The sequence below is a fragment of the Rhizopus microsporus genome (genome assembly GCF_002708625.1).
Source record: "Rhizopus microsporus ATCC 52813 unplaced genomic scaffold scaffold_3, whole genome shotgun sequence".
In the NCBI taxonomy this organism is placed as follows: Eukaryota; Fungi; Mucoromycota; class Mucoromycetes; order Mucorales; family Rhizopodaceae; genus Rhizopus; species Rhizopus microsporus.
This window is the reverse complement of record NW_019671918.1, coordinates 1,340,983-1,368,855: the sequence shown is the minus strand read 5'-3', so window position 1 is coordinate 1,368,855 and position 27,873 is coordinate 1,340,983. Positions and strand designations below refer to the sequence as shown.

The 27,873-nt window shown below is 37.1% G+C and overlaps 13 protein-coding genes across 13 annotated transcripts; 5 read left to right on the top strand and 8 right to left on the bottom strand.

Moving 5' to 3' along the window:
* Window positions 1-332: 332 nt before the first annotated feature.
* Window positions 333-1,797, top strand: RHIMIDRAFT_234977 (uncharacterized protein; the record flags this gene model as incomplete). Its single annotated transcript, XM_023608268.1, has 5 exons — window positions 333-542; window positions 592-714; window positions 778-865; window positions 918-1,014; window positions 1,065-1,797. 5 exons carry the CDS (start codon window positions 333-335, stop codon window positions 1,795-1,797), a joined length of 1,251 nt encoding a protein of 416 aa, XP_023469345.1.
* A 73-nt stretch (window positions 1,798-1,870) lies between these two features.
* RHIMIDRAFT_198593 (uncharacterized protein) lies at window positions 1,871-4,408 on the bottom strand (the record flags this gene model as incomplete). The annotated part of the gene is made up of 7 exons (XM_023606301.1): window positions 1,871-2,215; window positions 2,268-2,461; window positions 2,511-2,907; window positions 2,958-3,643; window positions 3,697-3,921; window positions 3,973-4,110; window positions 4,162-4,408. 7 exons carry the CDS (start codon window positions 4,406-4,408, stop codon window positions 1,871-1,873), a joined length of 2,232 nt encoding a protein of 743 aa, XP_023469344.1.
* A 136-nt stretch (window positions 4,409-4,544) lies between these two features.
* Window positions 4,545-6,403, bottom strand: RHIMIDRAFT_273096 (uncharacterized protein). Its single transcript, XM_023612362.1, has one exon. It carries the CDS (start codon window positions 6,279-6,281, stop codon window positions 4,755-4,757), a length of 1,527 nt encoding a protein of 508 aa, XP_023469343.1. The 5' UTR covers window positions 6,282-6,403; the 3' UTR covers window positions 4,545-4,754.
* A 3-nt stretch (window positions 6,404-6,406) lies between these two features.
* Window positions 6,407-8,151, bottom strand: RHIMIDRAFT_273092 (uncharacterized protein). Its single transcript, XM_023612361.1, has 5 exons — window positions 7,815-8,151; window positions 7,494-7,757; window positions 7,399-7,442; window positions 7,009-7,348; window positions 6,407-6,944 (listed from the first exon to the last, which is right to left on the bottom strand). Exons 1-5 carry the CDS (start codon window positions 7,909-7,911, stop codon window positions 6,601-6,603), a joined length of 1,089 nt encoding a protein of 362 aa, XP_023469342.1. The 5' UTR covers window positions 7,912-8,151; the 3' UTR covers window positions 6,407-6,600.
* Window positions 8,152-8,913: 762 nt separating this feature from the next.
* On the top strand, window positions 8,914-10,824 carry RHIMIDRAFT_311603 (MFS general substrate transporter). The gene is made up of 6 exons (XM_023614741.1): window positions 8,914-9,084; window positions 9,140-9,195; window positions 9,250-9,911; window positions 9,962-10,007; window positions 10,059-10,149; window positions 10,202-10,824. Exons 1-6 carry the CDS (start codon window positions 8,937-8,939, stop codon window positions 10,813-10,815), a joined length of 1,617 nt encoding a protein of 538 aa, XP_023469341.1. The 5' UTR covers window positions 8,914-8,936; the 3' UTR covers window positions 10,816-10,824.
* A 971-nt stretch (window positions 10,825-11,795) lies between these two features.
* On the top strand, window positions 11,796-14,083 carry RHIMIDRAFT_273075 (uncharacterized protein). Its single transcript, XM_023612359.1, has 4 exons — window positions 11,796-12,693; window positions 12,752-12,938; window positions 12,998-13,337; window positions 13,405-14,083. Exons 1-4 carry the CDS (start codon window positions 11,846-11,848, stop codon window positions 13,998-14,000), a joined length of 1,971 nt encoding a protein of 656 aa, XP_023469340.1. The 5' UTR covers window positions 11,796-11,845; the 3' UTR covers window positions 14,001-14,083.
* Window positions 14,084-14,613: 530 nt separating this feature from the next.
* RHIMIDRAFT_289990 (uncharacterized protein) lies at window positions 14,614-15,309 on the bottom strand. Its single transcript, XM_023613695.1, has 2 exons — window positions 15,233-15,309; window positions 14,614-15,156 (listed from the first exon to the last, which is right to left on the bottom strand). Exon 2 carries the CDS (start codon window positions 15,100-15,102, stop codon window positions 14,758-14,760), a length of 345 nt encoding a protein of 114 aa, XP_023469339.1. The 5' UTR covers window positions 15,103-15,156; window positions 15,233-15,309; the 3' UTR covers window positions 14,614-14,757.
* Window positions 15,310-16,944: 1,635 nt separating this feature from the next.
* Window positions 16,945-18,294, bottom strand: RHIMIDRAFT_248763 (Rhodanese-like protein; the record flags this gene model as incomplete). Its single annotated transcript, XM_023610557.1, has 2 exons — window positions 16,945-17,838; window positions 17,896-18,294. 2 exons carry the CDS (start codon window positions 18,292-18,294, stop codon window positions 16,945-16,947), a joined length of 1,293 nt encoding a protein of 430 aa, XP_023469338.1.
* Window positions 18,295-19,703: 1,409 nt separating this feature from the next.
* Window positions 19,704-22,447, top strand: RHIMIDRAFT_289988 (uncharacterized protein; the record flags this gene model as incomplete). Its single annotated transcript, XM_023613694.1, has 8 exons — window positions 19,704-19,716; window positions 19,775-19,858; window positions 19,912-20,037; window positions 20,093-20,918; window positions 20,973-21,234; window positions 21,285-21,801; window positions 21,855-22,306; window positions 22,361-22,447. 8 exons carry the CDS (start codon window positions 19,704-19,706, stop codon window positions 22,445-22,447), a joined length of 2,367 nt encoding a protein of 788 aa, XP_023469337.1.
* RHIMIDRAFT_273068 (uncharacterized protein) lies at window positions 22,309-23,410 on the bottom strand. The gene is made up of 6 exons (XM_023612358.1): window positions 23,187-23,410; window positions 23,120-23,137; window positions 22,888-23,052; window positions 22,780-22,836; window positions 22,632-22,732; window positions 22,309-22,572 (listed from the first exon to the last, which is right to left on the bottom strand). The coding sequence occupies exons 1-6, from the start codon at window positions 23,248-23,250 to the stop codon at window positions 22,444-22,446; spliced, it is 534 nt and encodes a 177-aa protein (XP_023469336.1). The 5' UTR covers window positions 23,251-23,410; the 3' UTR covers window positions 22,309-22,443.
* A 489-nt stretch (window positions 23,411-23,899) lies between these two features.
* On the top strand, window positions 23,900-24,804 carry RHIMIDRAFT_198725 (ras-domain-containing protein; the record flags this gene model as incomplete). The annotated part of the gene is made up of 6 exons (XM_023606314.1): window positions 23,900-23,963; window positions 24,017-24,190; window positions 24,247-24,312; window positions 24,368-24,462; window positions 24,511-24,623; window positions 24,690-24,804. The coding sequence occupies 6 exons, from the start codon at window positions 23,900-23,902 to the stop codon at window positions 24,802-24,804; spliced, it is 627 nt and encodes a 208-aa protein (XP_023469335.1).
* Window positions 24,564-26,652, bottom strand: RHIMIDRAFT_273063 (RNI-like protein). Its single transcript, XM_023612357.1, has 5 exons — window positions 26,613-26,652; window positions 26,474-26,562; window positions 26,279-26,424; window positions 24,691-26,223; window positions 24,564-24,624 (listed from the first exon to the last, which is right to left on the bottom strand). Exons 1-4 carry the CDS (start codon window positions 26,629-26,631, stop codon window positions 25,047-25,049), a joined length of 1,431 nt encoding a protein of 476 aa, XP_023469334.1. The 5' UTR covers window positions 26,632-26,652; the 3' UTR covers window positions 24,564-24,624; window positions 24,691-25,046.
* Window positions 26,653-26,690: 38 nt separating this feature from the next.
* Window positions 26,691-27,729, bottom strand: RHIMIDRAFT_223947 (cytochrome b5). The gene is made up of 5 exons (XM_023607494.1): window positions 27,430-27,729; window positions 27,347-27,375; window positions 27,088-27,298; window positions 26,878-27,029; window positions 26,691-26,831 (listed from the first exon to the last, which is right to left on the bottom strand). The coding sequence occupies exons 1-5, from the start codon at window positions 27,485-27,487 to the stop codon at window positions 26,775-26,777; spliced, it is 507 nt and encodes a 168-aa protein (XP_023469333.1). The 5' UTR covers window positions 27,488-27,729; the 3' UTR covers window positions 26,691-26,774.
* Window positions 27,730-27,873: the final 144 nt, after the last annotated feature.

Below are 27,873 nucleotides of genomic sequence, written 5' to 3'. Positions count from 1 at the left end.
GAGCTGGCATGATGAACACTAAAATATTTTATTTCCCAAGAGAATATTAGATCAAAGAACTGAATATATCAAACATAAAGAGGATATAATACATCAAAAAGATCATTTAAAAGAAGATCATATGATTAATACTTAAACAGTGACTGAAAGAAACGCGCTCTCTCTGCTGAAGAGAAAATCATTGCATGACAGGAGCAATAGAACTAAAAAACCTAAATATGGGAAAAGAGGGGCTCGTTTAAATTCACAAACTCTAATCCCATCCGTGACTTTAATATTTAACAGATATGAGTCAACTTTTTACCCTTCTTTTTCCCATTTTATTTTTTACCATGGAACAACAAACAGTGACGAATATCACACCCTATCTCTCTGAATGGAGACAGAGTCTTAAGAATAACATGATTGGCAAGAAGCTTTCTGAACTTCGTACCCCGTCTTTAGTTATCGACAAGGCAATACTCGAAAGAAACTGTCAGCAGTTGGGTAAAATTCACACTGAGCTAAACACTAATATCCGTATTCATGTCAAAACACACAAGGTAAACTCCCTTTTGTTTTCAGTATTGAATATGACTTAATTTAAATAAGACAGTAGAAGCGGCCAGAATACAATTGGAGGGCGCAAAATCAGATGCTATAGTTGTTTCTACACTGGCAGAGGCTTATTTCATGATCGAGTCTGACCTAGTAAAGGATCAACTCCTTAAGCAGGTACATATATCATGATGTCTGCAATCTTATTATACACGCATAACTCATGATTTGACCATCAAGGTCTTATTGGGCTTTCCTATCACACCAGACAAATTCGATGACCTGTTCAAACTTTCGAGAAAGGTCACATCTTTTCAAATCTTTATTGGTAAAAGTCAGAGACTAAAGAAAAGTGTTTTAAAGCTAATGCCGCGATACAGATAATTCCTCTACATTGGACGCACTCGAGTCTTATTGTCGATTGAGAAATGAAAGTTTAAAGGCCAATGTGTTCTTAAAGATTGACTGTGGATACGGGTAAATACTAGAGCTAGTTTTCCTATGTATTTTTCTAAAATTAAGATTAGACGCGCCGGCATTCCAGTGGATCAAGAAGAGTCGATTGAATTGGCTAGACGACTTCAGGCTTCTGAACATGTCAATTTTCTCGGTATTTATAGCCATGCAGGCCACTCTTATGCATCTCAGACAGCAAACGCAGCTCTAGAGTACCTCGAAAACGAGTGCAATTCTGCTCGTGCCTTCCGAAACCGATTTGAGCAACATGGTATTACTATAAAGACGATTTCAATAGGCGCCACTCCTACTGTAAAGGCGATCATCAGATTCATGGATGATGCAAGGATCAAGAATATCTTGCAGGGCATTACTGAAGTGCATGCAGGTGCATATGCTTTTCTAGATAGGCAACAGGTGTCTACGACGCTAGGCACATTAGATGATGTTGCAGTTTCAGTCATGGGCCGCGTCGCCAGTAAATACCCCAACCGTCATAGCATTCTTATTGATGCTGGTGGACTGGCTCTCTCCAAGGACACTGCTCCACAGGGAGGATTTGGGTATGTCTTGTTGGACCTTAAACATAAAAAGCCAGTAGCCACAGTCTCAAAAGTCTCTCAAGAACATGGTATAATCACTGATATCGATCAAGAGCTCTTCTCGAGCCTTCACATTGGACAAATCGTTCACGTTGTACCCAATCATTGTTGCCTTACCTGTGCTTGTCATCTGTATTACGTTGTTATTGAAGAAGGAAACGATACAGTTATTGATGTATGGGTACCAGTCAAAGGATGGTAAAAATAAAGAAAGAAATACATATTTATTATTATTATTATTTTACTGGAAGGAGGGGAGATGTTATTATGATACATTAAACAATCTTTGTTGCCCTATAAAAACTAGCATACATATTAACGCGATCAATGACTTGACCAGGACGGCGAATAGCCAGAGGCTCTACAGTAAAGCTATATTTCATAAACAACTCATTATACCATGGCCTTGTTCCTGCACTGCGCCAGTAGACTTGACCTCCCGGCTGTAACACGCGTTTCATTTCCATGATTTCGTTTTCTAATTCTTGGCATTCATTAGGATCAAACCAGTCCATATGATCCATGACCACAAGTCGTGTCAGATAATCATTGGACATGCCTTTGAGTGCATCCAGGATAGATTCTGTATGCAAGCGGAATGCGTTTAATGCTCCAGAGGTCTAAAAGTAAAGATAAGTATATGATCCAACATCATATGAGCGTTATTTTTACCTTTAGAGTGTTGAATCCTTCCTTTGTAAGATAAGAAGGACAAGATGTGTGACTATAACGCTGCTTCAAGCAGAGATAGTAAAAGTACTGATCGTCCTTGAAAAGTGAATGAGACGGAATAGGATCCAAGGTATTTTCAATATACTCTTGGCAAGTGCTTTCTTTAAGGAACATGTTCATCTGATTTATGGGTACTGCAGAAGACGTTATTACACTGTACTTTCTCTATCTGCTATTGTTTACCTCCTAATGCGTTCCACATGAACATTGGGTTATGTAACACCTTTTGAAGCATGGGTGAAAAGATAGCAGGCTTTATCGTGTTTTCCCAAATTGACTTTTGCTCTTTAATCGTATCAGCAGATACCATAGCATTCACTGCATCACCTAGTCCTTGCATACGAATCCACCATTCGAGAATAGATAAGGCTAAACCAGAGTATCCCGTCTTGTAAAACTTGTGATTGAAACGGTCTGAATGATGAGACCAGTATTGAAAAGCATATGAACTTAGATGAGGTGAGAGCGTTTCATGTAGTAAGACAGAGAAACGAGGATTATAGCCATCACCAAACATTCGCCAGAAATCTTGGTATTCCAAGCTGGTGATACCTGCAAGCTTGAGTTCCAACAAATGGTTCTATAAAAGCGATAAGTTTTATGCTTTCATTTATGCCAAACAAAACTTACTTGACAGGGATTCATATCAATACAGTGGATTCGTTTGGGTTGTGCCTTTAAAGCATACTCGAGAGCGTTATCACCTGCAGATGTGATCACAAACATAACATCTTGGCTTGAGATATTGAGGTACTCCAAATCAACACGTGGATCCTCCCAGGTAAATGCGTAAATGTAAGATCTAAACTGGGTATGACAAGGTAAGTAAGGGTCATAATCCAATCTCCATTGCTTATTTTGATAACTAAATGAGCCACGCTTGACCATTTGATTTTGTTGACTTTGGACAGAAGATCGACCACTGGCCACACTATCCGTGTCATCAGACATTTCGACAAGACTTGATAATTCGGCTTGGCGAGCGTTGGAGCAGCCTAACCAGATATAGTAGGGCATCTGGATCAGGTAAGGAATAATGAAATGGTTTCGACGGTTGAGGGATTTGATCGTACCAAACTTGTATTCCAAATAATCTCGACGACCAGGATATAGGTGGATATGGTCTAGTTCAAACCAGGCATGCCAGAAATGTCTTGTGAACCAGTTACACTGTCTGTTTTGTTGAGGTGACCAGCTTTCAGCAGGTGCACGTGATCGACCAGAGACGTAAAAATCAACGACACCTACGACACCCTCGGGTGATAGCAAGGATTGTATACGATCGACTACAGGGTAAAAATGATCCATCATAGATACTTAAAGAATACGATAAGAACAACCGATCACGAAGGTTTTATAATAAACTTACAGGCGTATGATACGGTGACTAACCCAACACGTCCTTCTAACGATCCTTCATCGCCAGGCACTTGAAAGCTAGCTGCATCTTCACATAGAACCACCACATTCTTCCATCCCTTCTTTTCAAAACGTTCTGCTGCTACTGCACAGAGCGATGGTGTCAGGTCAACAAGGATTACTTTTTCAAATTGATCGATAGGGAAATAATCATTCATGGTTTCGATGTTCCAGCCTGGACGATACAATTTTAAAAACCTCTCACTCGACCCGATTACGAACTTACCTGTTCCACCGCCAAGATCAATCCAGATAGGTTTCTTGTTCATCATGCCTGAGGCAATTTGCTCCTTTAATTGTGCAGCAGAGAGCTTTAACATCGTCTTACGCCCTCTCAAAAGTGCTCCACGAGAATGATCGTAAACTATGAAATGTTAGTTACAAACGCACCCCCTTCTGTCACTGTTTTGTTTACTTTTAGCTTGATCTTGATAAAACGATTCCAGTCTGCCTTGTAGGTTATGACCATGTTCACCCAAGGGCTTAAAGAAGCACGAATACATAAACTTGAGAGGTGTCTGAATGTGTTGCCAAGCGACAAGACAGAAAACGGAAGCAGCGGAACCAAAATATAGAGAGAGCAGGAGCCATCGCTGATAGACTTCATTTGCAAATACATTAAGCAATTCAGTCTCCAGTTGAATGGTATATATGCCTATCATAGCAATCGGTACCAAAGCAAATCGTACAGAGAGTGGTAAATGATACATTTCTATTGAAAATAAGAAAAAGAAAAGAAAGAAAGAAAAAAAAGGAGGTGAATCGTAATTTACTTAAGGGGAAGCCAAATTAAGGGGGCGGGACGATAAACACTATGTTATAAGCTACTCCATTATTTTCCCAATCGTAAAGGATCATCTTGAACACACACTCTCTGGATTCATTAGTAGCTTCAAGCTAACAAAAGATAATTTCTACCAATGAAATATCAAGAAATGATCCATTATCTCACATGATGCACTGTCAATCTTGACCTATGAAAAAGTCTATTTGAGGGATGAAACAACTTTATTCGTTTTCTAAAATATCTTCAGATAATCCACGGTCCCTTCTCCATTTCAAAAAGTCGTCATATGTCTTGACCTTACCATTACTTTCCTGAACAGTCTTTTTGAAGACAAGCAAAGAGTTTTGAAATCGACGCTTGTGGTTTGAGAACCAGTAGGTGATGTTCCTAGGCTTTAATCCCGTTTCTTTTTGAACTTGTTTACGCTGTTCTTTCGTCAGTTTATCTCTAACACTGTAAATGTCAAAGAAGATAGACTTTAGATAATGAGTAGTTTGAGCATCATAGGACGTAGCAGTTCTTCTTGTGTGCTTTGATTCAGAGGACTGACGACGCGATCGAGAAGAGCTAGAGTTTTTGCCTTTCTTGGAAGCTTCCCTTGTCCTTTTTCGATAACCATAATCATCGTCATCTGCAGGGACCACATAGTCTTCATCATCGTCGTCATCATCGCTATAATCATAGTCGTCGTCTTCCTCTTCTTTTTCTAGTTCATATTCTTCATCACTCATTTCCTCCTTTACGTCTTGCTTATAATTGTCTTCTTCAGATACGTTACTCATAAGTGATAGATCATTTGAAGAATCACCAGTAAGTCCAGGATGAATGAATAAAGACTGATCTTCGGACCACGTGGGGGTAGCTGGAAGTGAAATGAATGGCTGGTGCTGACTTTGTTGTTCAACCGAAGGCGTAACAGGTGCTGAAGACCAAAAGTGAACCCAAGAGGGTTCAATATGGGGGAACTGGGCATCGTTCACATGGTGCGGAATGTAAAAAGCTGGACTCGAGTCGCCAGCCAAACGATTTTCTTGCTTGACAGGATCCAAACAGGTTGACTCGAGAGACAAGAGCGAGAACGTATCCATGGCCTGCTCTGCTAGATCTTGGTCAGATACTTCACTGACGGGAACCCTGACTATCAAGTTGTTTTGAAAAATAGGTAATGCGTAGGGGTCCAGCTTAAATTGACTGACTTCTTGCTTAATCTTCACTACGGCTTCTACCAAGGGAGCAATGGCCTCCAGCGGACTCTGATCGAACCAGACACGGCCATTTTCAATAATCTGGAGAACTTGGTGCATTACTTCCATCTGATCCTTCAATCGACGGACGGCAGAGAACATGCTACGGGGGAGCGTCTTGGGGTTGCAAGCTGCCTGAGAGTGCGACCTGATGATGGAGCACATCAAGTAGTGTGCTTGCAGAATGCTATATTGGAGCCAAGCTTGAACCGTTGTCCGATACTGGGGCTCCTTGGCCATCATGATGTGCTTTTGAAAGTCTATCCAAAGACGCGAAAATTGAGAAAAGCTTGGGTGAGAGATAAACAAGGGCAAGTCAGGAAAATGACGAAGCATTTCTACCAGCGAAAAGGGCGATTCGTCATACCCTTCAGTCTCGATTTGATCCACAATATCGACATGGGCTTGAGGAGTGAGAGTAGTAGAGAGATCATCACATGCATCATCAGAAATGTAAACTGGCACTGATGGCTGTGTTTGATAGGTATAAGCGTCATATGACATATTGCTTTGTTCTGGCCTATTGTTGGCCTGATAAAAGTACTGTTCTTGAAGCATAAAATATAGACGATATACGAGAGAAAAGAAGAAAGAGAGAGTTATATAATTTTTGTGTGCCTTGACTTCTGCTATTTTAACGCGTAAAAACAAGTGTTTATAAGCCTAAAGTATTCAAGAGAAGTATAATTGCAAGCCTGTTCTTTACCTGTTTTGAATTGACTTATTTATATAAAAGTGTACTCAAGCCCAACTTTTATAACATATAATCTGTATTTTTCCTATTCAAGCGAACAATTGAATATAAAGAGCACTATGGTTTATTTTATGTTTCTTGATTATTTTGAAAGAGTACATATTTCATTCTTTTGTATAGCTTTAAATAACCAATGACAGCTATCATAAACAGAAGGAATAAAAATAAATAGTATTGCTGATTATTAGCATAAGTTTGTGTTATATAATAAATATCTTCTTCTAATATTGTCTCATAGGTCATGTTCAGTTTGTTCTTTGATTGATCGTATTCCTTTACTAACCCTTCAATGATCCCCTTTGACGGTCTGATTTCATATGTCCTTGAATGAACAGTTGGCTCCTTTGTTATGTTTACTCTCGGTGTGAATGATGCTGACTCAATAATACTTGTTGCTATCGTTTTATGGAAAGCTATTTTGCTGTAAGTTCTATGATCTATTTATAGTATAGTGTACCTATAATTATATTATTTTACCTGTTGAAAAATGTGTATGATCCCACCAAAGGTACTCATGATCATCAGGACAGTCAGTACAATCGGAGGTAATAGGAATAGATGTTTGTTTGTAGTTGAATAATGCTGGATTTACTATAATGTCGTTAACAAGCGAATTTATATCTACAAGGTCCATCTCCAATGCGTGATGGTGTCTATTAAGATTTGCAATATCCTTTTCCAACAATTTATTTATCTCTACGGCTGCTTGATTTTTCTCAGTTGCTTGGTCGGTGTTTAAATAGTATGGCATATATTCAAGTGGTGGTATGTTGAAGATGATAAACTTGTTTGCTTGAAATACTTTGTTGATCGACCTCTAATAGAAGGCTATTAGGTTATGTATTTACCTAAGCATACACTATTTACCAGCTGTTGACCGATACATTCTGCAATCTGTTTAAAGTCAACCTCTATTCTATGATTATTATTATTGAACATAATAGAGCTCTATTTAAACTTACCTTTTTTCTTTGACATTTTATTGATGTCATGGAGACCAAACCAAACACCATAAACAGTCTCGGATGAATTTAAATTTAACTCAAGTTTATAATATCCTTCAACTTGATCTTTAAAGCTTGGTATATATTGTTTTGTCTTTGGGTACATGTTATTATCGCATACTGATCCACTGTATGCAAAATTATAAAGTGTGGCATTCCAAGAAGAAGCTAAATATTCATTCCATAACGGACCATTACACCAACGCTGACCATTACCAACATCTTTAAACGAGATGAGTATTCTTTTTTAACATGTATTTTTTTTTTTATATAAGCTACCTGAATTCGAATCACCAAATATCACTATATTCTTGACCTCGCTCGCAAGCACTAATAGTGAAAGTTGAGATAAACTCAAGGCAACATTTATCCTCATTGCTGTTTGCAAAAAGAAAGGGAAGGGGAACTAAAATAAATGATTTACATAAATTTCCCAAAATAGAAAAATTACATGAATTATTTCATATAGAGTTTAAACCTCACTATAAGAAAACTATTAGCCTTTTTCGCCAAGAGAATAATACACATCGTACCCTTTTGTCTTTATTTCAGAAACCTGACGAGCATGTGATGTAGAAAAAGTATAATTCACGCTTTTTAGCACTTTGTAATCGAGGAAAATAATGAACTTTAACACACCTAGCAAATGAAGACTATATCAAAAATAGGCTATAGAAGCATATAAGGTTGACCACCGAGCTTGCTTAATGACTCTCAATTTGAATATGATAATACATATCTACTAGAAAAAATTCATTACGATGGAAGAAATTGACGAGATGGACAATGCATCTCAAAGTTCATAGTGGTGTTCCCTCACTTTCACATCAAGAGTTTCTAAATACCAAAAAAGGCAATGTGTAATTGATTTGGTAAGCACAGATTTATATCTGCAAATTGCTCAATAAAAAAAATTTTCAATTAGAAAATGCTTATACTTCACTTCTCTCATTTGTGCGTTATATTTAGGCCTATTGAGCCTTCTTTTTTTCTTTTTTTTTTTTTTTTGCTCTTTGTACCCTTTTTCGTTTTGCTTGTTTTTTTCTGTATATTTTTTTTTTAAAAAAAACGTCCCTTTAGAGACAACAGCAAGGGCAAACTCCGTTTAAACTATTGTTTTATTTGGAAAATAGGGTAAAGTCACACTGTACTCAGAAATACAAAAAGTAACAGGATTGAAAAGAAGTAAAGAGAGAAAGAGAAAGCTGAATTGATGACTGAATGAAAAACAACGTCATTCTCATCGCCTAATTGATCTAAATAATTAATAAAAATACAAAGAAGTAACAAATAAAAGCTTTGAACGGAAAAAAGGATCGGATATCATCAGTCCATCAGTTCTAAATTTTCTTTTCTTTTTTTCTTTTTTTTTTTATATATTTTTATATTATATATTAAATCATGTCTGTCATTGAAGAAAAGGCAGATAAAATAGAATGCACAGATAATGAACTAGTCTCACATCATTCAATATCAAATCATCATGAAGACGAACAAGTGACTTGGAAAATGAAGACACTAGTACTGCTCTGTTTATTTTCATTACCGGGTATAAAAATAAAATACCATACATCATCTCTTGTTGGCTTATAAGATCCATATAGTGGGTTGTCATTATCTGGAAGCAACGGTTGGAACATTAAAGACAACATTAAAGCAGGTAATATATACACTTTCTTTCCTTTATTTATGCTAATACCGACATCACACCCAGGAAATGCAAATCAATAATACCCAATTTAGTATTTTACTATCCTCCGTTACACTTGTAAATACCGTTTTACCGCTCGTGGCAGGTTCTCTCATAGACGACGCTCATAGCATAGGTTCTGTACGTTCAACATTTATCGTAAGCATCATTATTCTACTTGGAAGCATTCTAGTCTCTATTGGTGCCACTATCTCTAGCTATTCTTGTATGATGACCGGTCAAATTATCTATGGCCTCGGTGGAGGAATGATCGTAACGATGCAGGAGGGCCTTATTTCCCGCTGGTTCCGGGATAAAGAAGTCACTGTTATCATCGGCGTCATGCTTTCTATTGCCCGATTAACCAAATGGGTGGCTAAAATGGTGGCATATCCTATTTACAACGCAACAGGATCCTATGCGAGTTCGATCCATATTGCTACCATGTTTTGTGCTTTGGGTGCACTGGCCAATTCCATCTACTGGTTCGTCCTTTGGCAAAAAGGATGGGCTACCGTGACAGGGAGAGAAGTACAGTCGAATAAATCGAGTCTTCATTATAAAAAGAAACAACCGTTCAAATGGTCCTATTCTGTACTGTTGCATATTCCAGGTATATTCTGGATGGTGCCCCTTGTTCAACTGGTTATGTCTAGTGTTCTTAGTAGCTTTGATGATGTTGCAACGTAAGTTTTATTCCGATGTATGGCACACATTATCTAACCTTATGATATAGTGAGTACATTGAATTTCGTTACGATACTGACTTTGTCTTGGCTGGTGTAAGTTGAGTTCATTGCTTGTAAAAAGAATAAGACTGACCTCTTTTAAAGTACCAAAGTAGTTTGACTCAGGTAGTTCCTATCGTCGTTACTCCAATCCTAGGTATCCTTGTGCATAAATATGGCCAACGCCTGACAATATGTATGCTTTCTTGTTTAAACATCTACAGTATCATTGACCTTTTTTTATATAGTATTCTTTGCTACCATCATTCTGTTAGTCTCTATGGTACTCCTTAGTTATACTTGGGTTACGCCAGCCGTCGGTATGATCCTATTTTCACTTGCTTTAGCCCTAGGCCCAGTATCTCTCCTGAGTTCCACTTCATTACTGCTTCCACACGAACTCTCTGGTACAGGCATGGGACTACACAAGTGCGCCAACAATATTGGCACCACGATTGTTTCTGTACTAGTAGGCTATGTTCAAGATCTCACATATCATGACGGTGATCCTGATGACGATAACTATGACCTCCAAAACGAATATACTGGTGTCATGATATTCTATCTTTTCTTAGCTGTCCTTTCCATCTTTATCGCTGCTACCTTTTGGCTACTGGATCGCTTCGTTCTTCGTAGCTGGCTTCAGATAAACAAAGCGGAACGTGAAAAAAGGCTTGATCAGTGCGTGGATGCGTGTGAAAAAGAGCAAAAAGAAACAAGTTTGAAGTATGTGGGTATGCAACTTAGAGATAAGAAAAAGTACATCTACATCGCCTTCTTTATGTTCTGGTTGCTGGTCTCGTGGGCTGTTTTCTTTACATTTGCGCTCATGCCAATTTATGAAAATTATTCATTAAAATAAGCTTTTCCCTTTTCTTTATCAAGACTCGCAGGTTATATAGAGTAAATACTTGTTCAAGTTCTTCAACACTGCTAATTCAATGCTAAATCCTAAATAAGTATTTTTATTTTGAGATATATGCTGTTAGAAGAGTAATTGGATATTGTCCATACGGAAAAATAAGCTGGAGGCAATCGTCAAGATATAACAAAGTTGATACTACCTTGGTGCATGCGCTGACACTAAAGGTAATGTTGAACATGGTGTTATTTACTATATCTGATCTTCATTTCTTTCTTTCTTTTTTTTTTGGTATCTTTAATATTCGATGCTCACGTCTCTCGCTGATGACGATAATTATCCGATCGCGAATAATAACACTACCTTTTCCTCAGTTGTGACTTACTGTGGAAACGCTTTTTGAGAAATCTTATTGTAATCTTCGGTAATGCGATCTTGCAAATGCTTCTTCTTCTCCTGAGTTTACTCTTAGCTACCAGCTAAAATTGTTGTATCAGGGGAATAAACTGGCAAGTATATACATGCACCTTTCAACCAAGTTTTGAACATCAACTCGTTTATGTATAGGAGTGATATCCATGACCAGAAAAGAGTCGTGCATATACTCAAAGTTATCCATGATATTAAGAGTTTCTTTCAAAAAAAACAGATGATGATTAATCGTAGGTGTTTTCAATTTTAACAATGGATGCTTCACCTCCTTGAGAACTCATGCACCACAAAGGTTCATATTTTTATGAAAACCAGACTCATCAATGAAAATACAGTTCCTGAGAAAAAATTCATGATCTTTCATGTGCCCCCATTCGTACCTTGGTTGAATTGCACTTTTGTCACTGTTTCTACGAATTCAAAGATGCGACAAGTGAAATTTTGAAATCCGACAATTTGATATGGAAACGCTGTAGGTCCAATCAAGAGTAAAGGAGTTGAACACACCAATAGTCTTGTTGCAATTACGATCCCTTCTCCGCCGATCTTTTTCTTTCTCTTTTTTTTCTACTTTTACTTTTTGTGTGTGTATTGGAAAATGTCAAGCCCTTTACCAGTAAACGCCAAAAAAAGGAACGGTGGTGATGATATAGACGATCATGTTGGTTCCTTTGACCGTGCAGAATCTATAGCTAAACTTGGTTCATCTGTACCCTTTGGTACTTCCCCAGCGAGAAGCATACGGTCACATAGAACCTATGGTAGTACGCATCCTCATGATCCATCTAGACCTCATTCTCCTTATGGAGACACTCTGACGGTAGACATGCCTGATGAAGAAGTGGCCAGAGCTGTCAGACGTCATTTGGTATCCACATCGCCTTCTGGCTCACATCTTCGTCCACCTTCAGCTCATCCTAGTGTCCATAGCGAAGATGACGAAGCACACAGCATACACAAGCTCCCAGGTGGGGCGATCACACATGATATCTATAAATGGACAGAATCGGTCGAACAGGAACAACTCGCTCGTAAGAAACGGTCTCAATCGATGATGGTCGTCCCTCACCAGCCGTCAGACCCTGCTCTGGCCAATCTCAAAGACCCCGGAGGATTCCGCCGTCATTTTGTGTTTAGAAAGGCGGCCAAGAAGGGTAAAAAGCCGCCAATGTGGGTAACGAGCTCATTTGTCGATTTCCTGGCCCTGTATGGTCACTTTGGTGGTGAGGATTTAAGTGATGAAGAAGGTTTAGATAGCGATGAAGAGGAGGAGAGAAGAAATCGATGGCAGGGTCGTGTCGAAGAAGAAGAAGAGATGGATGAAAGCACGAGATTACTGAAGCAGGCACGAGCAAATGCAGTACAAGGAACCGCAACCCCAGCTAAGGCTGTCTTTTTACTTCTCAAGTCCTTTATTGGTACAGGCGTCATGTTTTTACCCAAAGCGTGCGTTTATTATAAATATAGAGATAGTGTCAGGCGAGGGCTAAATTTGTTGCCATAGATATTTTAACGGTGGCTTGGTCTTCTCGACTGTTTTCCTATCATTTATTGCAGCCATCACACTCTATTGCTTCTTACTTTTGGTAGAGACACGTAACAAGATACCTGCCTCCTTTGGCGATATCGGAGGTATCCTGTTTGGTAATTCCATGCGAATGCTTGTCTTGGTAGCCATTACTACATCTCAGGTAAATTTTGTGTGACAATGAATGCTATTCGGAAACGCTGATCGTATTTTCTTCCGTAGATCGGCTTTGTTTGTGCCTATATGGTATTTGTAGCACAAAGTATACAGGCAATGGTTCAAGCTATTACACACTGTGAAACAACCATCCCTCTCCAACATCTCATTCTGGGTCAGGTTGCAATCTATGTGCCCTTGGCTATGATCAGAAAGATTCAAAAATTGTCATTCACAGCATTGATTGCAGACGCCTTCATATTGATAGGTTTGGTGTATCTGTATTATTATGATACTTTTACCTTAGCCCTCAAGGGCGTTGGCAATGTCGAATGGATCATCAATCCTTCATCTTTTCCAATGTTTATTGGTACAGCCGTGTTTACTTTTGAAGGCGTTGGTTTAAGTAAGTAAAAAAAGATAACGAACGATTTCTCCAATATACAGCACAGCTAATCTGTATATCTGCCTAGTCATTCCTATTACTGAATCTATGAAAGACCCAAAAAAATTCCCCAAGGTCTTGTCTTGGACTATGCTATTCATTACCGCCTTATTCATATCTGTCGGCTTACTCTCCTATCTGGCCTTTGGCGACAAGGTACAGACAGTCATCTTGCTAAATCTACCAGTGACTCCGACTGTGAATGCGATTCAAGGTCTATACGCCATTGCCATCTGTCTTTCCATTCCCTTACAGCTCTTCCCTGCCATTCGTATTGTCGAAACGGGACTCTTTTCCAAGTCTGGTAAATACAACCCAATTGTAAAGTGGCAAAAAAATATGTTGAGATTTGCTACTGTCTTACTTTGTGCTGCTATTGCGATTGCTGGTTCTGGAGATCTTGACAAGTTTGTATCCTTGATCGGATCAGTATTTTGTATTCCACTCTGCTTCTTGTTCCCACCTCTGTTCCACTACAAGGCGGTGGCTAAATCTTGGGCGAGTAAGGCTGTGGATATGATTATTATTGCATTTGGTGTAGCTTGTATGCTTTACACTTCTTATATAACAATTGGACTATGGACAGCAGAAAGTGAGCCCACAGCTCCTATTTCTCGTTGTTAACCAAACTGAATTTTTGTTATAAAATATACCTTTTTTTACATATATGTCATATCCAAACATAATTCACGCTTATTAAAACTAAGGAAATTACCCTTACAATAACACTTATTAGTATATAACATCATTTTTTGATTCAGATATCACAGCAGTAAAACCAGGAAACCCTTAATTAAGCTACTCTACCCCAGGACAACTGTTAGACCCACGTCAACTATAATTCCACAGTAAACTTGAATAGTATAAATAAGAACTACTCTTTAGCAAATAAAAGAATTAATTCAGTCTTACTGTATCTTATTGTCTATTATTACTTTTATATTCCCACAATATATACACTTTTCAAAAGACTAAATTTTGTGTTTATTAAATAAACTGATATAAGGCCAAGACCAAAAAGTGCTCGAGGCTGCAGATCGGATGATATAGTTACAACAAATAGCCGAATATAACATAGAGTATACAACAATAAGCGGTGCTTACTTTGTAAGCTACAATCTATTGAGGCCCATTATTACAGATGGCTGTTGTAATAGGCTAGGACAACATCACTGAAACTGCGTTCATATATAAGAAGTGGTAAAAGAGTAGAAGCGAGAATTTGTTCGAGAAGTGCAGCAAAAAGAAAAGATGCCATTTTGTTTCAATGTTAAGAAATTAACTTTTGATGAAACATCCAACAGGTATTATTTCAATTGATTTGGTAAACGAAGTAAAAAGGTTTTTATTAATGGCTTGCATAACAACTACATATTCCAAACTAAGGGAGATATTGTTCTGCAGAGATAGTGATTGGGTTAGTGCCATCCATTTTGCGGAAAGCGAGGTCAGGTCTTTGATATCTAAGTCCATCCAGTTTACCATCACTACGAAGTTTCTCCCAATCAGCATAGTTTATGCGAATCCAGCCGCTAGGGCCACAGCAAGTGTACTTGACATCACTGGTGATAACACCACCACTATAACTGATCGTAGCGCATTGTTGCGTATAAACTCCCAATTCAACAGTAGCAGCACCTTGCCTTATGGTTTTGAAACAATCAGGCTCGGCATTGGCAACCAATAAGTTTGCAGCAAGGAGAACAACAGCGATTATAGATTTCATATTGAGTTTGTGTGTATGATGGTAACGATGAAAGAAATGCCTCCTTATATATACCTTTTAAGCTCGGTAAATCAATCTGCCATATTGTCATCCGAACATAATTCACGCTTATTAAAACTAAGGAAATTACCCTTACAATAACACTTATTAGTATATAACATCATTTCTTGATTCAGATATCACAGCAGTAAAACCAGGAAACCCTTATTTAAGCTACTCTATCCCAGAACAACTGTTAGACCCACGTCAACTATAATTCCACAGTAAACTTGAATAGTATAAATAAGAATCACTCTTTATAAAATAAAAGAATTAATTCAGTCTTACTGTATCTTATTGTCTATTACTACTTTTATCACACATATGACCATATAGTAACTCTTCGTTCCGCTTTGTTTGTATACAACTGACCATATGCTGGGGTTAATAGTCAAGCGTTAGAAAATAGACGCTTTATTTAAAAGCTACTAAACGCAAAAGAGTGAAGCACGCTGACATAATAAGAAATACTTACAGTTGTAATGATATAGTAGCTAAAGAATAAAGTATGTATACAGGTGGCAAGTATCTGTAGTAGAGTAACAGCATTTTGACATTTTATTTCGTGTATTACGCCTTGTGTTGCTCAAACATCATTTTACTCACATACACATGCTTAAAAGTTTAATTATGCAGCTAAAGATAAACAATAAGTCCATGTTAGAGATTATAGATGTAACACTGCTTCATCTTTATTTTACTATTGATTTTGAGAGTATTGTAGACCTATGTATTCCACCTCTGTTTTCTATGTGGATTTACTATAGTTTGAATTTTTTACTTTATATAAAGCGATACTTTCATTATGTTGTTTGGTTTTTTTCTGCGTTATTAGCTCTCGCTTAACCAAGAAATCAAGACGTGTATATGTTTATAAACCATAATCTGCAGCGTTCCAAGTTAAAAGTCCCATATTTGACACGTTCAGGATACGGAATTAAATTCCTCATCAGAGATTCTCAGTATTTATTTCTTCTTCCTATTTAATAATGTCAAAAATATAGTAAAGATCATAAATGTAGCTCTGTTATTTCTACTGCATTTAAACACATTACAAAAGTAAAAGCAATCTATAGTAAGCGTACATCTTCTCTCACGGTATCTAGGGAAATTCTTTTCGGTGATGTATAAACTTTAGGTAATTTTAGGGTATACAGACTTTAAACTAAATTGAGTGTTCTTGAGTTTGTGTTCATGATCATGCTACTCTTTGGTAGTAATAAACTTGTGTAAGTCGATAGTTGATAAACTGATTTCATTATACTACAATTCTTTATAGAAAATGAAAGCGCGTATCCATCGTTGTACGCTAATAGTTCTACTTTGATTGCTTACATGTCGTTTGAGACATTTATGTAACCTCTTCAATAGAAAGTATATGTCCAAATAAGACTTTTGTGTCCTCAATGTTTTCATAAAAGGCAACGTTCTTTTAAGTAACACTTTGCTTAATGACTGTAATGTTTCAAAAACAAAAACAAGGTACAACAAACACAGAGTAGTGAGTCTAAATTTTATGACGTACTATAAGCAATATTTTTTCAAGCAGGACTAGATAAATTGTGATACTGGAGCCTAAGAAGAAAAGACTCATGCATATCAATCAACCAAACAACGTGAAAAAAAAAAAAAAAAATAAAAATAAAAAAAAATCAATGTATTGATCGTATTCGTGTACTACTTAATGAACAAAGCTTCATATACAAAGGTGCTCATCTACAGCTAAATACTATATAAAATGAAGCAAACAAGAAAATGATCCAGTGGTAATTTTTAAAATTCAGTAAAAGACAGCATAAAGCATTAAATTTCACTGTTCATTGTTACATCAGGTTTTGGTGGCAAATCTCTACCAGCCTTTGCCCATTCTTTCAACACTTCGCCAGGCTCGCCCAGGACTTCGATAGCACGAATACGGCGATTATGTTCATTATCACATTTGACTCCTTGCTTACCGATAACAACACGGCTTGATTCTTTGTCCATATTCTTTTCTCCCTGCTTTACAAAGGCTCGTACACCATTCACCATGACAGGTCCGTCTGGCTTGAAGAGTTCTGACGCGCTGTTCACAAATTCATGAACGGTATCATAGCATTTTAAGCGTGCACAAGTATTCAAGAACTGTGCAGAACAACTTGGACAGCAGAGCATCAAGATGTTGCAAGAGGAGTGAGAGCAGTTTTGGTATCTATTGCATGGTTGTCCACAGATTTGGCATTTACCAAAGACATCATCTGTAATCTTTTCGCCCATACGTGCATCAAATGTGAAGTTCTTGCCTTTGAAAAGTGATTCTTTATCCTCTTGCTCTGCGATCCATCGGCCATATGCAGTGATACCGCCATCGACTAGATGCACTTTTTTGAACCCTGATGCAGATTGTAAAATGGCACCTGCCTTTGTGCATCGAATACCGCCAGTGCAGTACATGAATATTTCTTCATCCCTTGGAACTTCAGCGCAGATTTCGTTCATGGCTTTAATGCAATCTTTATAAGTATCTGCGTCGGGGCGGATGGCACCTTCAAAAAATCCAATGTTGCTCTCGTAGTGGTTTCGCATATCGATCAAGATGGGCTTCTTTCCATGCTGCTTTTCATATGTGCTGAGCTTCTCATGCCATTCAGCCGGTGAAAGATGAGAAGGCACATTATTAAGATTGTAAGAAGAAGGGTCTAGGCCGTCGACGATAAGCTATAGAGTGAAAATAACCTGTCAGACCGTGTTTCACATGTTTGAATCCATTCTTACCTGTTTGCGAATACGGACATGCAAAGCACGGAAAGATCTCTTACCGTGCTCTGTTCCCAAATTCAAATCCATCAAGTCTCCTCCCACCAAAGGCTTAATGCTCTTTTCTACATATTCTTGAAGCTTTGGCAGACACTCTTCAGGACAAGCCATCTGAGCGTTAATGCCTTCTTTTGAAATATAAATTCTTCCAACGATGCCAAGTTCACCAAGGTCGATCAATAGTTTTTCTCGAAGTTCTTCTAGTTGAGGCTGAGTAAAGTCATGAAATTTATAGAAAGCAAGTGTCTTGTAAGTAGTTGGATCATAGTTTTCTATTTTAGATACGGGTTGGTTGCGTAAAGCTGGTGTGCAAGTGGATAGCTCGGAAGTGGGTATATGTGTTATCAGATCAGTCATTGGTGTATAAGTTTTAAATATGTTTTGAACTCGAGTGTGTCTTTGGCTGATCAATGATAATCGTCTGCTAGATCTAACCAAACAGCGAAACATGAATAAAATCTGACAGGGCAAGAGACTTTATAAATCAAGGGGCAAATTTTAGCTATAGAAAAAAGAAATGCCAGTCACAACTGCATTTTGGGTCAAAGTCAAGGTACAGCATAAAGAAAAGTTGTATTCCATTGTTTTCCTCAACAATAACCAAACGTATAGACATGCTTAGATCTATAGCTAAAAAAAAGTTTTCGATTTATATTATAATAGCATTTATCTTTGATATCCAGTTGTAGTGGTATTTTTGGTCCAAACTCACAGTAATATATTTTATTTCAAAGACCCAAAAAAGTGGACTCTAAACTTCACACGTGTTGCATGTTCTATGCGTTTTATTTCATGTTGTAATATCAACACAAATATTTCAAGTGTAAATCTAGAGTTGAAACTATTGTTAAAAGACATAAATAATCTCTTTGATATATTTCATTGATTGAAGAAGCAGTCAGCCACAACTTAATTAAACGGTCACGCTTACAACAAAAGGTAACAGTACAAAAATTTTTTTTTTTGTAACTCAGAGACACTTTAAAAAGAGCGTCATCACGTCAGACAATCATCTTGTTCTCTTTTCCTACTTGATGTAGAGAATAAAAGGTAAAGTATAGTTTTTATTTTATTGGTTTAGTTGTGTACATACCTAGGGGACACACATTTTCCCCCTTATGCACAGGATGAATAAGTAAACTGGCATAGTTCAACAGACAAGGACTTACTACCCTTCGAATGTTGACGAAAAATACTTTCGCCCCTATCTGATCATATATGTACATAATAACGCCATACTTAATTATTTATTTAATATGTATCCTTTACTAATTTATCCTTTAATTAGATATGTTTATTTTTCTTTGTATAAAAGTGTGGACTTAACATTTTTTTAAAATAAATTATGTGTCTATAGTGTGTTATATACGATCTTAGTATTTTTGTGACTTAATATTTCTATTTTAATTACAATCCTCTTGACTATAAGATTAAATTTTAAGCATACAATTAACTTGAACAAAAAGACAGGTGATTTTCGTGTCCAAAAGAAAATTTTTATTACTTTTCGATAACGGTCCATTATATAAGGGGTACTAATGGTCATCAGGTCTATACTAGGAAGGCAGTGGTTATTTATTTTCCATGAGTTCTGTTCGTTTCAATATGATTGAATTGTATTATTTTTACAAGTGGAAGATTGCTTCACTGTATATTTTTTTAATCATGAAATAATCTCTGATCTGTGACTGTTTTTGGCATTCTTTCTGTTTGAACAATTGCTGCTGAAAACGCTGGATATTTTTCTTTTCTATATTAAATAATAAATGTCACCAAAAGGTACAATGTAGCATAAAAAAAGAAAAGAGTTGCTCAACCAGATCTATATATAAAGTAGAAGTGAAGCGTAAAAGAGGAAGACCACCTGCTACATCACCACCTGCTTCACCTAAAAGATTCAGTTCAAGAGCCAGCAGTACAGGTAAAAGACTAGCTTTTTTCTGTTTGATTTATAATAATTCATTGAACCATTAGATTATGATGCAAAACGTCGACGCGAAAAAAGTCCCTTAAAGTTAGAACAAGAAAATGAGGATGAACTTTCAGAAAATGATGAAGTAGGAGAAACCAAGATTGACAAAAATGGCAAATTGCTTGGTGGTAAAAATTGTATACTTTATGTGTTGTCTCATTATGTATAACAAAAAAAAAATAGGTCGTGAATATAAAGTACCAACGTTCAAGCTGCCAGAATACGGTGACCAAGAGCTTATGTTGGCTATGGATCCTTCAAAACTGTTGGGATATCGTGACAGCTATCTATTCTTTCAAAGAAACCCAACGTTAAAACGTGTACGAATTAGTGAAGAGGAAAAGAACATGCTAGTGAAAATGGGATTGTTAGTAGCTTGGTTTAAGGGTAGAGAAGTAGCAGTAGTAACAGCTCGCTCAGTGTTCAAGCGATTTGGATCCAAAGTTGTAAAAAATGGAAAACGCGTAGTGGATGACTATTTTGAAAATAGACAAGAGATGGAAGAAGACAACCAACAGCCACTAGACGAAGTGAATGAAATGAATACAATCGGCCACCATGAATATCATTTTAATGAAGCAGCATTGGATAATAGAAATTGGATATATCATGCCGCTTTGGCAACGAGAGGATTTAACGCTCAGTTGCAAGAACGACGTACGACAAGATCATCATTTTACGATATTCATTCTGATGTAAACCAAGTGCCACTGGGATATCAACCACGGTCATGTCGGTTTGAATTTATCAAAGACAAGGACTATAATCAAGAAAGTGTAATTGAATATAGATCAGTTTCAGATGACAACCATGCAGGCTTTCGTGGAGTAGGTAAAGATATATTGGACTATAACCTAGACGAAGCGTTGAAGACTTTGCCTGAAGAAGAACGAAATAGTATTAGTAATGCACTGCAAGAAAAACCACCTATCGTGTCCACTAAAGAGGGTGCTGATGAAAATTATCCCTTGGCGATTATGGATGGACAATTTCAATATGCTTTCCCAATGTAGATCTACGTCTCTTTTTATAGTGAAATTCAATTAACTTTTTTTTTATGTAGACATCAGGCACGCTTTAATTATCCAATACCGAAAATACCTGAACCCAACATCATATTTGATACGGCACAGTCGTTGTCAGCACAGCAATATTATCTTGGTGTGGTCTATCATACAGTGAACCAGTTTGCAGATCCTCGAAGACAACCAGCTCCTGCGAGACCTACGCCCAATGTCTATATCCCGCCTAATGCCCAACCACATCCACAGCAACAACAACAACAACAAAGGATGACGACTGCACAACCAGCGCCTTCTATGAACGTAAGCTAGTTTGTCATTAATTTTTGTTACGTGCTAAATATTCTATATAGATGCAGCAGCCAATACCTCAGCAACCACAGCAACCTATGCAACAATCTGTAGGTGCATGTTCCTTCAAAATTTCATTAACACAAACATGCGGACGTCCTGTAAATCATCCTGGCCAGTTCTGTCAGTTACATTCAAATGCACCAAAATCAATGGCAGAAACTGCAAAAGCTCCTCCTCCTCCAGCAGCCAATTATTTAGGTAACACATGTACAGATTGTCACCAAGTCGCTGCAGCAGACACGCTGTACACAACAGCGAAAAAAGAACGCATAACAGATCCAGAGGCACTAGTGAAATGTTCGAACTGTACAAGAAAGTACCACCCTATATGTGCTAATTTAACCACGCCCAAACAAGTCGCTGCCGTGGAATCATACGCATGGCTCTGCCCAGAATGTAAGATATGTGCTGTTTGTAAGACTGTAGGCGACGAATCCACATTGATGATTTGTGATGGTTGTGACAGAGGCTGGCATACAAGATGCTGCACGCCAGAGGTTGAACATATACCCGAAGGTAAAAGAAAAAAAAAGAATAGATGGACGTGTGATTAACAGCTATTACACTAGGAGAGTGGCTATGTCAGTTGTGTGCTAAATGTCATGGCTGTAGTGAGCAAGGCATGAAGGACGAATGTCAGTATACACATGCAACGGCACCTAAAGACGACAAGCACAAATATCCAGTGTATCTTGCAACCTATTGTCGATCCTGTATTACTGACTTTAATGAAGACAGATTCTGTCCTGTCTGTCTAAAGACTTATTCGGAAGAAGAAAATGATGAAGAGGATAACGAAATGGTTGCTTGTGATACGTGCGATCATTGGGTGCATACACGATGTGATGAGTCGTTGTCTCCTGCGCGATATCAAATGCTCTGCGACGATGAATCAGCCAAATACTCTTGTCCCATCTGTGAAAACAGAGTGAAACCAGCCGTTGACACAGATGCAGCACGAAATGCATTAAAGGGTGTTACTTCTCCAGGCGGCACTTGTATTGGTCTTTTAGGTGGAAAGGTATTTTATTATATTTGCTTTTATCTTTTTTTTTTTTACTGATCATTTGTTTAGGTGAAGGCTAGAGGGGTTATTCATTACAAGAATATCAAAGTGGGGGTTCCTGAAATTGATGGAGCTGGTATCACGAATATAGCTTAATGATCACTTCTTTGATTAATAGTGGATAGATATGAATTCCATCCTAAAGCGACAATGTTTGTAACCATTAAGCGATAGTTTAATGGCGTAAAATAAAAATTAAATATTTGAACAGCTGGCCATATCTTTAATATAATGTCAAAAAAAAAAAAAGAATAAACTCGATCCTATTTATATCATTTACCTTATAATTACCAATAAGGGCTGTCGTATATCCATTGTATAACTTTTCCTGTATTTTTGTCATTGACTTTCCTTCAAATAACCCTTGACCCACGAAAAAGGCTATGACGATGTGTGTCAAAATAAGCTGATACATATATTCCATTTACCTCCAATGAAAAAAGGAGCAAATATAAATTGATCGCATGCAACCTTGTAAAACAAGGCTATACAACAAAAGCTTAATTTCTCACTTATTAATCATTGACAAAAGTTACCTTTGGATGGTGATTGTGTGGTTACTCTTTTGTCGATAAATCTGTACCAGTTGCTCAAGATAGGCCCAGCAAAAATACCACCAAATACTGTCATCCTAGTCGTACGCATAAAGTCGTGTTCGGTCCAACCTCTTTTTTCAATCACTTGTTGTGCAATGACATCGCCTATTTGCAAATAAAAGAACTCATTCCTCTCTCCTTCTCACTTAGTCTGCCTCTTTCTTTTTGTTACCTGTACCAAATAAAACAGCTAAGCATGACTATGAGTAAAGAAGAAGAAGTGGGTATCCTACTGTTACCTGTTGATAAACTCTGTACTAGAATTGGATATTTAGTGAGTGCCCTGTGATACGCGATAAACATATAGAAAAAAGAAAGAGAGTACGTGTAACTGAATGAATGCAAAATTGATTGGCTCAAAAAGACCGACATCCTTTCTACCCGCTCAAGAAACTCTGCATTCCCTCCTTCTTTGAAAGGTACTGGTATTCCATCCTTTGCACTTTATTCACAAATTATTCGCACACTGATAAAAAGGATAATTTCAGACAACAAAATGAGACAATAATTAATAATAAAAGTGAATCCATCAGAAGCGAAAGAATGAATAAAGAAATGATTAGTAAATCAGCTGTTTACATTAATATTAAATACTTGCATTATAAAGAAGAGAATCTATAAGAGACAAAAAGAGAAGTCAAGATCAGACTATTTATATTAGGTCTCTAATAACTTTTTCAGTTACGTGTTACTCATAAGTACTGACCGCATTTATCTTCTCTTCTCTCAAAAAGATAGAATTCATTGTCTTTTAATAATAAAGAAAAGATTGATAGCCAACTAAAGTGTAATTGCTATCGGTTTTAAATTGTGCGCGAATAATTTCTGAAGTATTGTAGAATAAGCGTGACTGTATTATGTGCATTGAAAGGGCCGTATTTTCAATAACAGCTATCTCCACTTTTAGACTCACCCCCTTTTTTTCTTTTTTTTTGTATATCTTTGCGATAATATGACGACAGCTAAAAGTGCTTCCTACGATTATTTGATTAAGCTTTTACTTATTGGAGACTCTGGTATATGTCAACTGTATATAGAATACAAGTTATGCTCATATACTATGTCTTAGGTGTTGGTAAAAGTTGTTTACTACTTCGTTTCTCAGATGACTCCTTTACACCTTCATTTATTACAACTATTGGTATCGACTTCAAGATTCGTACAATTGAACTGGATGGCAAACGTATCAAATTACAAATATGGGATACAGCAGGTCAAGAGAGATTCCGTACTATTACAACAGGTAAAATATACACAGTTTATATGAGGGATACCTCTAACCATTTTTTCTATCGAAAGCTTATTATCGAGGAGCAATGGGTATCTTGTTGGTGTATGATACAACAGATGAAAAATCGTTTGCAAGTAAAGGAAGCATAACCATTTTTTAAAAAAAAGCAAAAAAAATAACTTTATATAGACGTGAGAAACTGGTTTTCTAATATAGAGCAACATGCAAGTGAAGGGGTTAATAAGATATTGATTGGAAACAAGTGTGATATGGAAGAAAAAAGAGTAAGATCAATAGATTGTCATGTGTATACCTTGTCTTATGCTATATAGGTTGTTTCCAAAGAACAGGGACAGACATTAGCTAATGAACTTGGTATTCGGTTCATGGAAACAAGTGCAAAAGCAAACATTGGCGTTGAAGAAGCCTTTTTTGATTTAGCAAGGTAATATTTAGGCCATTCATAATGAATATAGACACTGAGACTCTTTTTTTTTTTTAAAAAAAAAAGGGATATTAAAAAGAGATTGATTGATACTCAACAAGCCCAACAAACTCGTCAAAGAGAAGAAGTTATATTAGATCAATCTACACCTTCAAAATCCAATAATGGTGGATGCTGCTAATTAAGTTACCCTTACTTTGTTTACCCCCCTTTTCTTTTCTATTTAGGCTATGTATATGACTATGATACGAAAGCAATCTTTTATTATATAAAATATATATGTTAATATGTTGACATTGAATACATGGCCTTTTTCTTACTTTTTTTTGTTTTTTAAAAAAGCATCATTTCAAATAGAAGAGAAATAGAAATATAGAAAAAGACCTAAAGAGAAGAGGGGGAAAGGGGGGTATACATTAGTATTTATAGTATGATGCAGTTGTTTGCAGTTTGAGACATAGTTGCCGCACGATGATGGTTGGCTCGAGTGCCACGTCCGCTGATAGAATGTCGATTAAGACTGCTATCTACTGATGTTGTATTTTGAAATGTATAAAAGCTCTTGATGGTCAGCATAGGACCTGCTTTCGCCATGGCCTCACGTACCCCTGACTCTGTAATGTTTGAACAGTCAAGAACTTCAACATTCATCTGTCGCTCTCTTGAAGGCGACGTGGATGAAAACAAGCTGATGTTAGAATCAATCGATGTGTTGAGTATGGCCGATTCAGATAAAGCCTTCTTTAGTTGTTGTAAGTAGACAGCGATTGTATTTAAGACTTCATCTGTTATCGTACAATTATCAAGCTCAAGATGTTGTAACTTGTGACAGACACCATGAAGGATCAAGTGAGTGATTGCATCATCGGAAATGTGAGTGCAGTTGGACAAGCAAAGCCGTTTCAGTTCTGGCTGGTTGTTAGCTATCGCTCTCACGGTGATACCGGTAATCTGTTGTAGATCCTCAAGGTCAAGATAGACTAATGTCTTGAGTCGTGGTGCAAGGTAACAGAATCCTTGATCTGTCATCAAAACACAACCTGATAGTTCAAGATGAGTCAGCGAGACTGCATACTGAGAGAGGTGTCGAAGTGTTGCATCTGTCAGTCGTGCACAGCTAGACAAGTTCAAGTGTGTCAGCAGACCACTACCTTTCCCACTGGACAGAAATGATAATACACCCGTGTCGGTTAAGCTGGTGCAGGCAGCTAAACTAAGATAGGTCAGATTCGGTAAATGTTGGCCTAGAAGTTCCATTGTGTTATCATCTAGTTGAGGACAACCATTCAATTTCAAATAACGCAAATGAGTTGAACATGAAGTGATTATTGGAAGAATGCCGTGTCCGGTGATGTTTCGACACCAGCTTAGATTGAGCTTTTCTAATTTACCCAAACATGAACCAGCAACAGCCAGTGTCGAATTCTTGACGGTGTCAAGTCCAGAGACATCCAAGACACGCAATTGATGAGCACGCTGCAGAAAGTAGGTGATACTTGCACTCGATAAGCCTCTGCAATCTTTGATGATCAAGACTTGTATGTTGGGGCAGTGATCAGATAACGTTCTGAGTGCATGTCCATTAAACTGAATACAACCTCTATATTTTATCATTTAATGCTATTAACATGTGTACATGCATAGATATGCGGTACCTAAAGTTAGCTGTCTTTAAAAAGCCAGAGGATGCTTTAATCAGTTTTAACAAATAGTCAATTGGAATTATCTTGTAGAATGGAGCTACATTAAGCTTGGTCCAAAGTGATCCATCGAATACGAGTTGATTCCATTTTCTACAGACCTACACAACTCGTTTATATATAAAAAAGAAATATTGAAATCTCCATTACCACAGTTGACTTTAAAAGATCTTGAATAGGCAATTCAGCCAATATCTTTATTTGTAATTCATCAGGTAATTGCATAAATTTCGAGTTATCTACACACAAGTATTGGATACCAATTCAATATTCATATTATTATTTTTACCAAGAGTCTCTTCTATCATTTATAAGAAAATAAAAAGAAGAAGAAAGAAAGATAAAATAATAATAAATTTTTAACACTGCATTTATAAAAAAGTAATGTGAACCCCCCTAATTATTTTGTTGACACAGTTACTTGACAATCAAATGATCAAAATATTTATCTTTATTGATGGTTTTCCACTAATTTGCCTACTAAAAGATACTTTGAAGCAAAGTGTTGCTATGAAAAGTCAATATTGTTCATCTTTAACCTCGCACTCTTTTACCTCCCATTCTCTTAAAGATTCCCACTCATCTGCACTTAAATCCTCTAGTTTATCAATTGCTTCATTTGGGTCAGTCAACATATCCAAGTCAAAAGAATTCTTTGCTAATCCACGGGAAGCGTCACGTCCTGCAAAATTAGCATAGGGTCCACCTGACAATAATGTTAATATAACGACGATTAATAAACTATATGTATATATATATATAACACATGCCTGGTCCATAGAAATTTCTTCCTCTGGATACATCATAAATAGACCCATTCACCGCCATCAATATACGTCCATCCTTGCCTAAACCATTAAAAGGTAGAAGCTCTATAGGTGTATAGTTTTTAAAGACGAGTACTTCTGGATGTTTAGCTTCTTCAATTTTTGGCTTGCCACTTGTAGTGTAAGCACGAAGAAGATAGGCAAGCATCTACGTTCATCAGTATAATCCCTTTTTTATTATTTCATTGTAAATTACCGCCAAGAGTGCCCAATTAAGAGGATTTTCTATATATATATATTGAAAATGAGTAAAGAGTTGTATACACAAGTTTTCCAAACCTTTCAACTGTCTAAGCACTGTATTTAAAGTAGTTGTTAATGTTCGCTGATTAGACATTTGGACATAAAGGAAAAGGGAAAAAAGAGAGGGGTAAGTCTGAGTGAAACAGCCGCATAAATTTACAGTGGCCGAATGAAATACACTGTGTGCTACTGAAATGTTCTTTTTCCCCTAGTCCTTGGTAAATAGCTAGTGTTACTTGTTAAAAGAGGATAACAAAGATTGATGACTCTTTCATTGTATCTTCTATACTGCAAAAAACCTATTGAAACGTCTAAATGACAAACAAGACACTTTCCACTGCAAGCGACTCGATAAAAACCAAGTTTTATTCTTTCTTGTGCATCCCATATTATATTTCTACTATGACAATGGCCTTAGACAAAGTATGATCACTTTAGGTATCTTGATCGCAAGTACGACTGTTGGACACTACTCCAGAA

What these genes read in the sequence shown, in the direction of transcription:
- RHIMIDRAFT_273096 (XM_023612362.1), bottom strand. Translation starts at nt 6,281, where the DNA reads ATGTCATATGACGCTTATACCTATCAAACACAGCCATCAGTGCCAGTT.
- RHIMIDRAFT_273092 (XM_023612361.1), bottom strand. Translation starts at nt 7,911, where the DNA reads ATGAGGATAAATGTTGCCTTGAGTTTATCTCAACTTTCACTATTAGTG. An exon ending in ATTTGGTGATTCGAATTCAG is followed by an intron (nt 7,758 to 7,814) that starts GTAGCTTATATA and finishes TCTCGTTTAAAG; the next exon opens with ATGTTGGTAATGGTCAGCGT. An exon ending in TAAAATGTCAAAGAAAAAAG is followed by an intron (nt 7,443 to 7,493) that starts GTAAGTTTAAAT and finishes ATCATAGAATAG; the next exon opens with AGGTTGACTTTAAACAGATT.
- RHIMIDRAFT_311603 (XM_023614741.1), top strand. Translation starts at nt 8,937, where the DNA reads ATGTCTGTCATTGAAGAAAAGGCAGATAAAATAGAATGCACAGATAAT. An exon ending in TAAAGACAACATTAAAGCAG is followed by an intron (nt 9,196 to 9,249) that starts GTAATATATACA and finishes CATCACACCCAG; the next exon opens with GAAATGCAAATCAATAATAC. An exon ending in CTGACTTTGTCTTGGCTGGT is followed by an intron (nt 10,008 to 10,058) that starts GTAAGTTGAGTT and finishes CCTCTTTTAAAG; the next exon opens with TACCAAAGTAGTTTGACTCA.
- RHIMIDRAFT_273075 (XM_023612359.1), top strand. Translation starts at nt 11,846, where the DNA reads ATGTCAAGCCCTTTACCAGTAAACGCCAAAAAAAGGAACGGTGGTGAT. An exon ending in GTCATGTTTTTACCCAAAGC is followed by an intron (nt 12,694 to 12,751) that starts GTGCGTTTATTA and finishes TTGTTGCCATAG; the next exon opens with ATATTTTAACGGTGGCTTGG. An exon ending in TAGCCATTACTACATCTCAG is followed by an intron (nt 12,939 to 12,997) that starts GTAAATTTTGTG and finishes TTTCTTCCGTAG; the next exon opens with ATCGGCTTTGTTTGTGCCTA.
- RHIMIDRAFT_289990 (XM_023613695.1), bottom strand. Translation starts at nt 15,102, where the DNA reads ATGAAATCTATAATCGCTGTTGTTCTCCTTGCTGCAAACTTATTGGTT.
- RHIMIDRAFT_273068 (XM_023612358.1), bottom strand. Translation starts at nt 23,250, where the DNA reads ATGTTTATCGCGTATCACAGGGCACTCACTAAATATCCAATTCTAGTA. An exon ending in TGCTCCTTTTTTCATTGGAG is followed by an intron (nt 22,733 to 22,779) that starts GTAAATGGAATA and finishes ACATCGTCATAG; the next exon opens with CCTTTTTCGTGGGTCAAGGG. An exon ending in CCCTTATTGGTAATTATAAG is followed by an intron (nt 22,573 to 22,631) that starts GTAAATGATATA and finishes ATTATATTAAAG; the next exon opens with ATATGGCCAGCTGTTCAAAT.
- RHIMIDRAFT_273063 (XM_023612357.1), bottom strand. An exon ending in ATCTTTTAAAGTCAACTGTG is followed by an intron (nt 26,425 to 26,473) that starts GTAATGGAGATT and finishes CGAGTTGTGTAG; the next exon opens with GTCTGTAGAAAATGGAATCA. An exon ending in TTAAAGACAGCTAACTTTAG is followed by an intron (nt 26,224 to 26,278) that starts GTACCGCATATC and finishes GATAAAATATAG; the next exon opens with AGGTTGTATTCAGTTTAATG.
- RHIMIDRAFT_223947 (XM_023607494.1), bottom strand. Translation starts at nt 27,487, where the DNA reads ATGTCTAATCAGCGAACATTAACAACTACTTTAAATACAGTGCTTAGA. An exon ending in AGTGCTTAGACAGTTGAAAG is followed by an intron (nt 27,376 to 27,429) that starts GTTTGGAAAACT and finishes ATATATATATAG; the next exon opens with AAAATCCTCTTAATTGGGCA. An exon ending in TTAATTGGGCACTCTTGGCG is followed by an intron (nt 27,299 to 27,346) that starts GTAATTTACAAT and finishes TGATGAACGTAG; the next exon opens with ATGCTTGCCTATCTTCTTCG.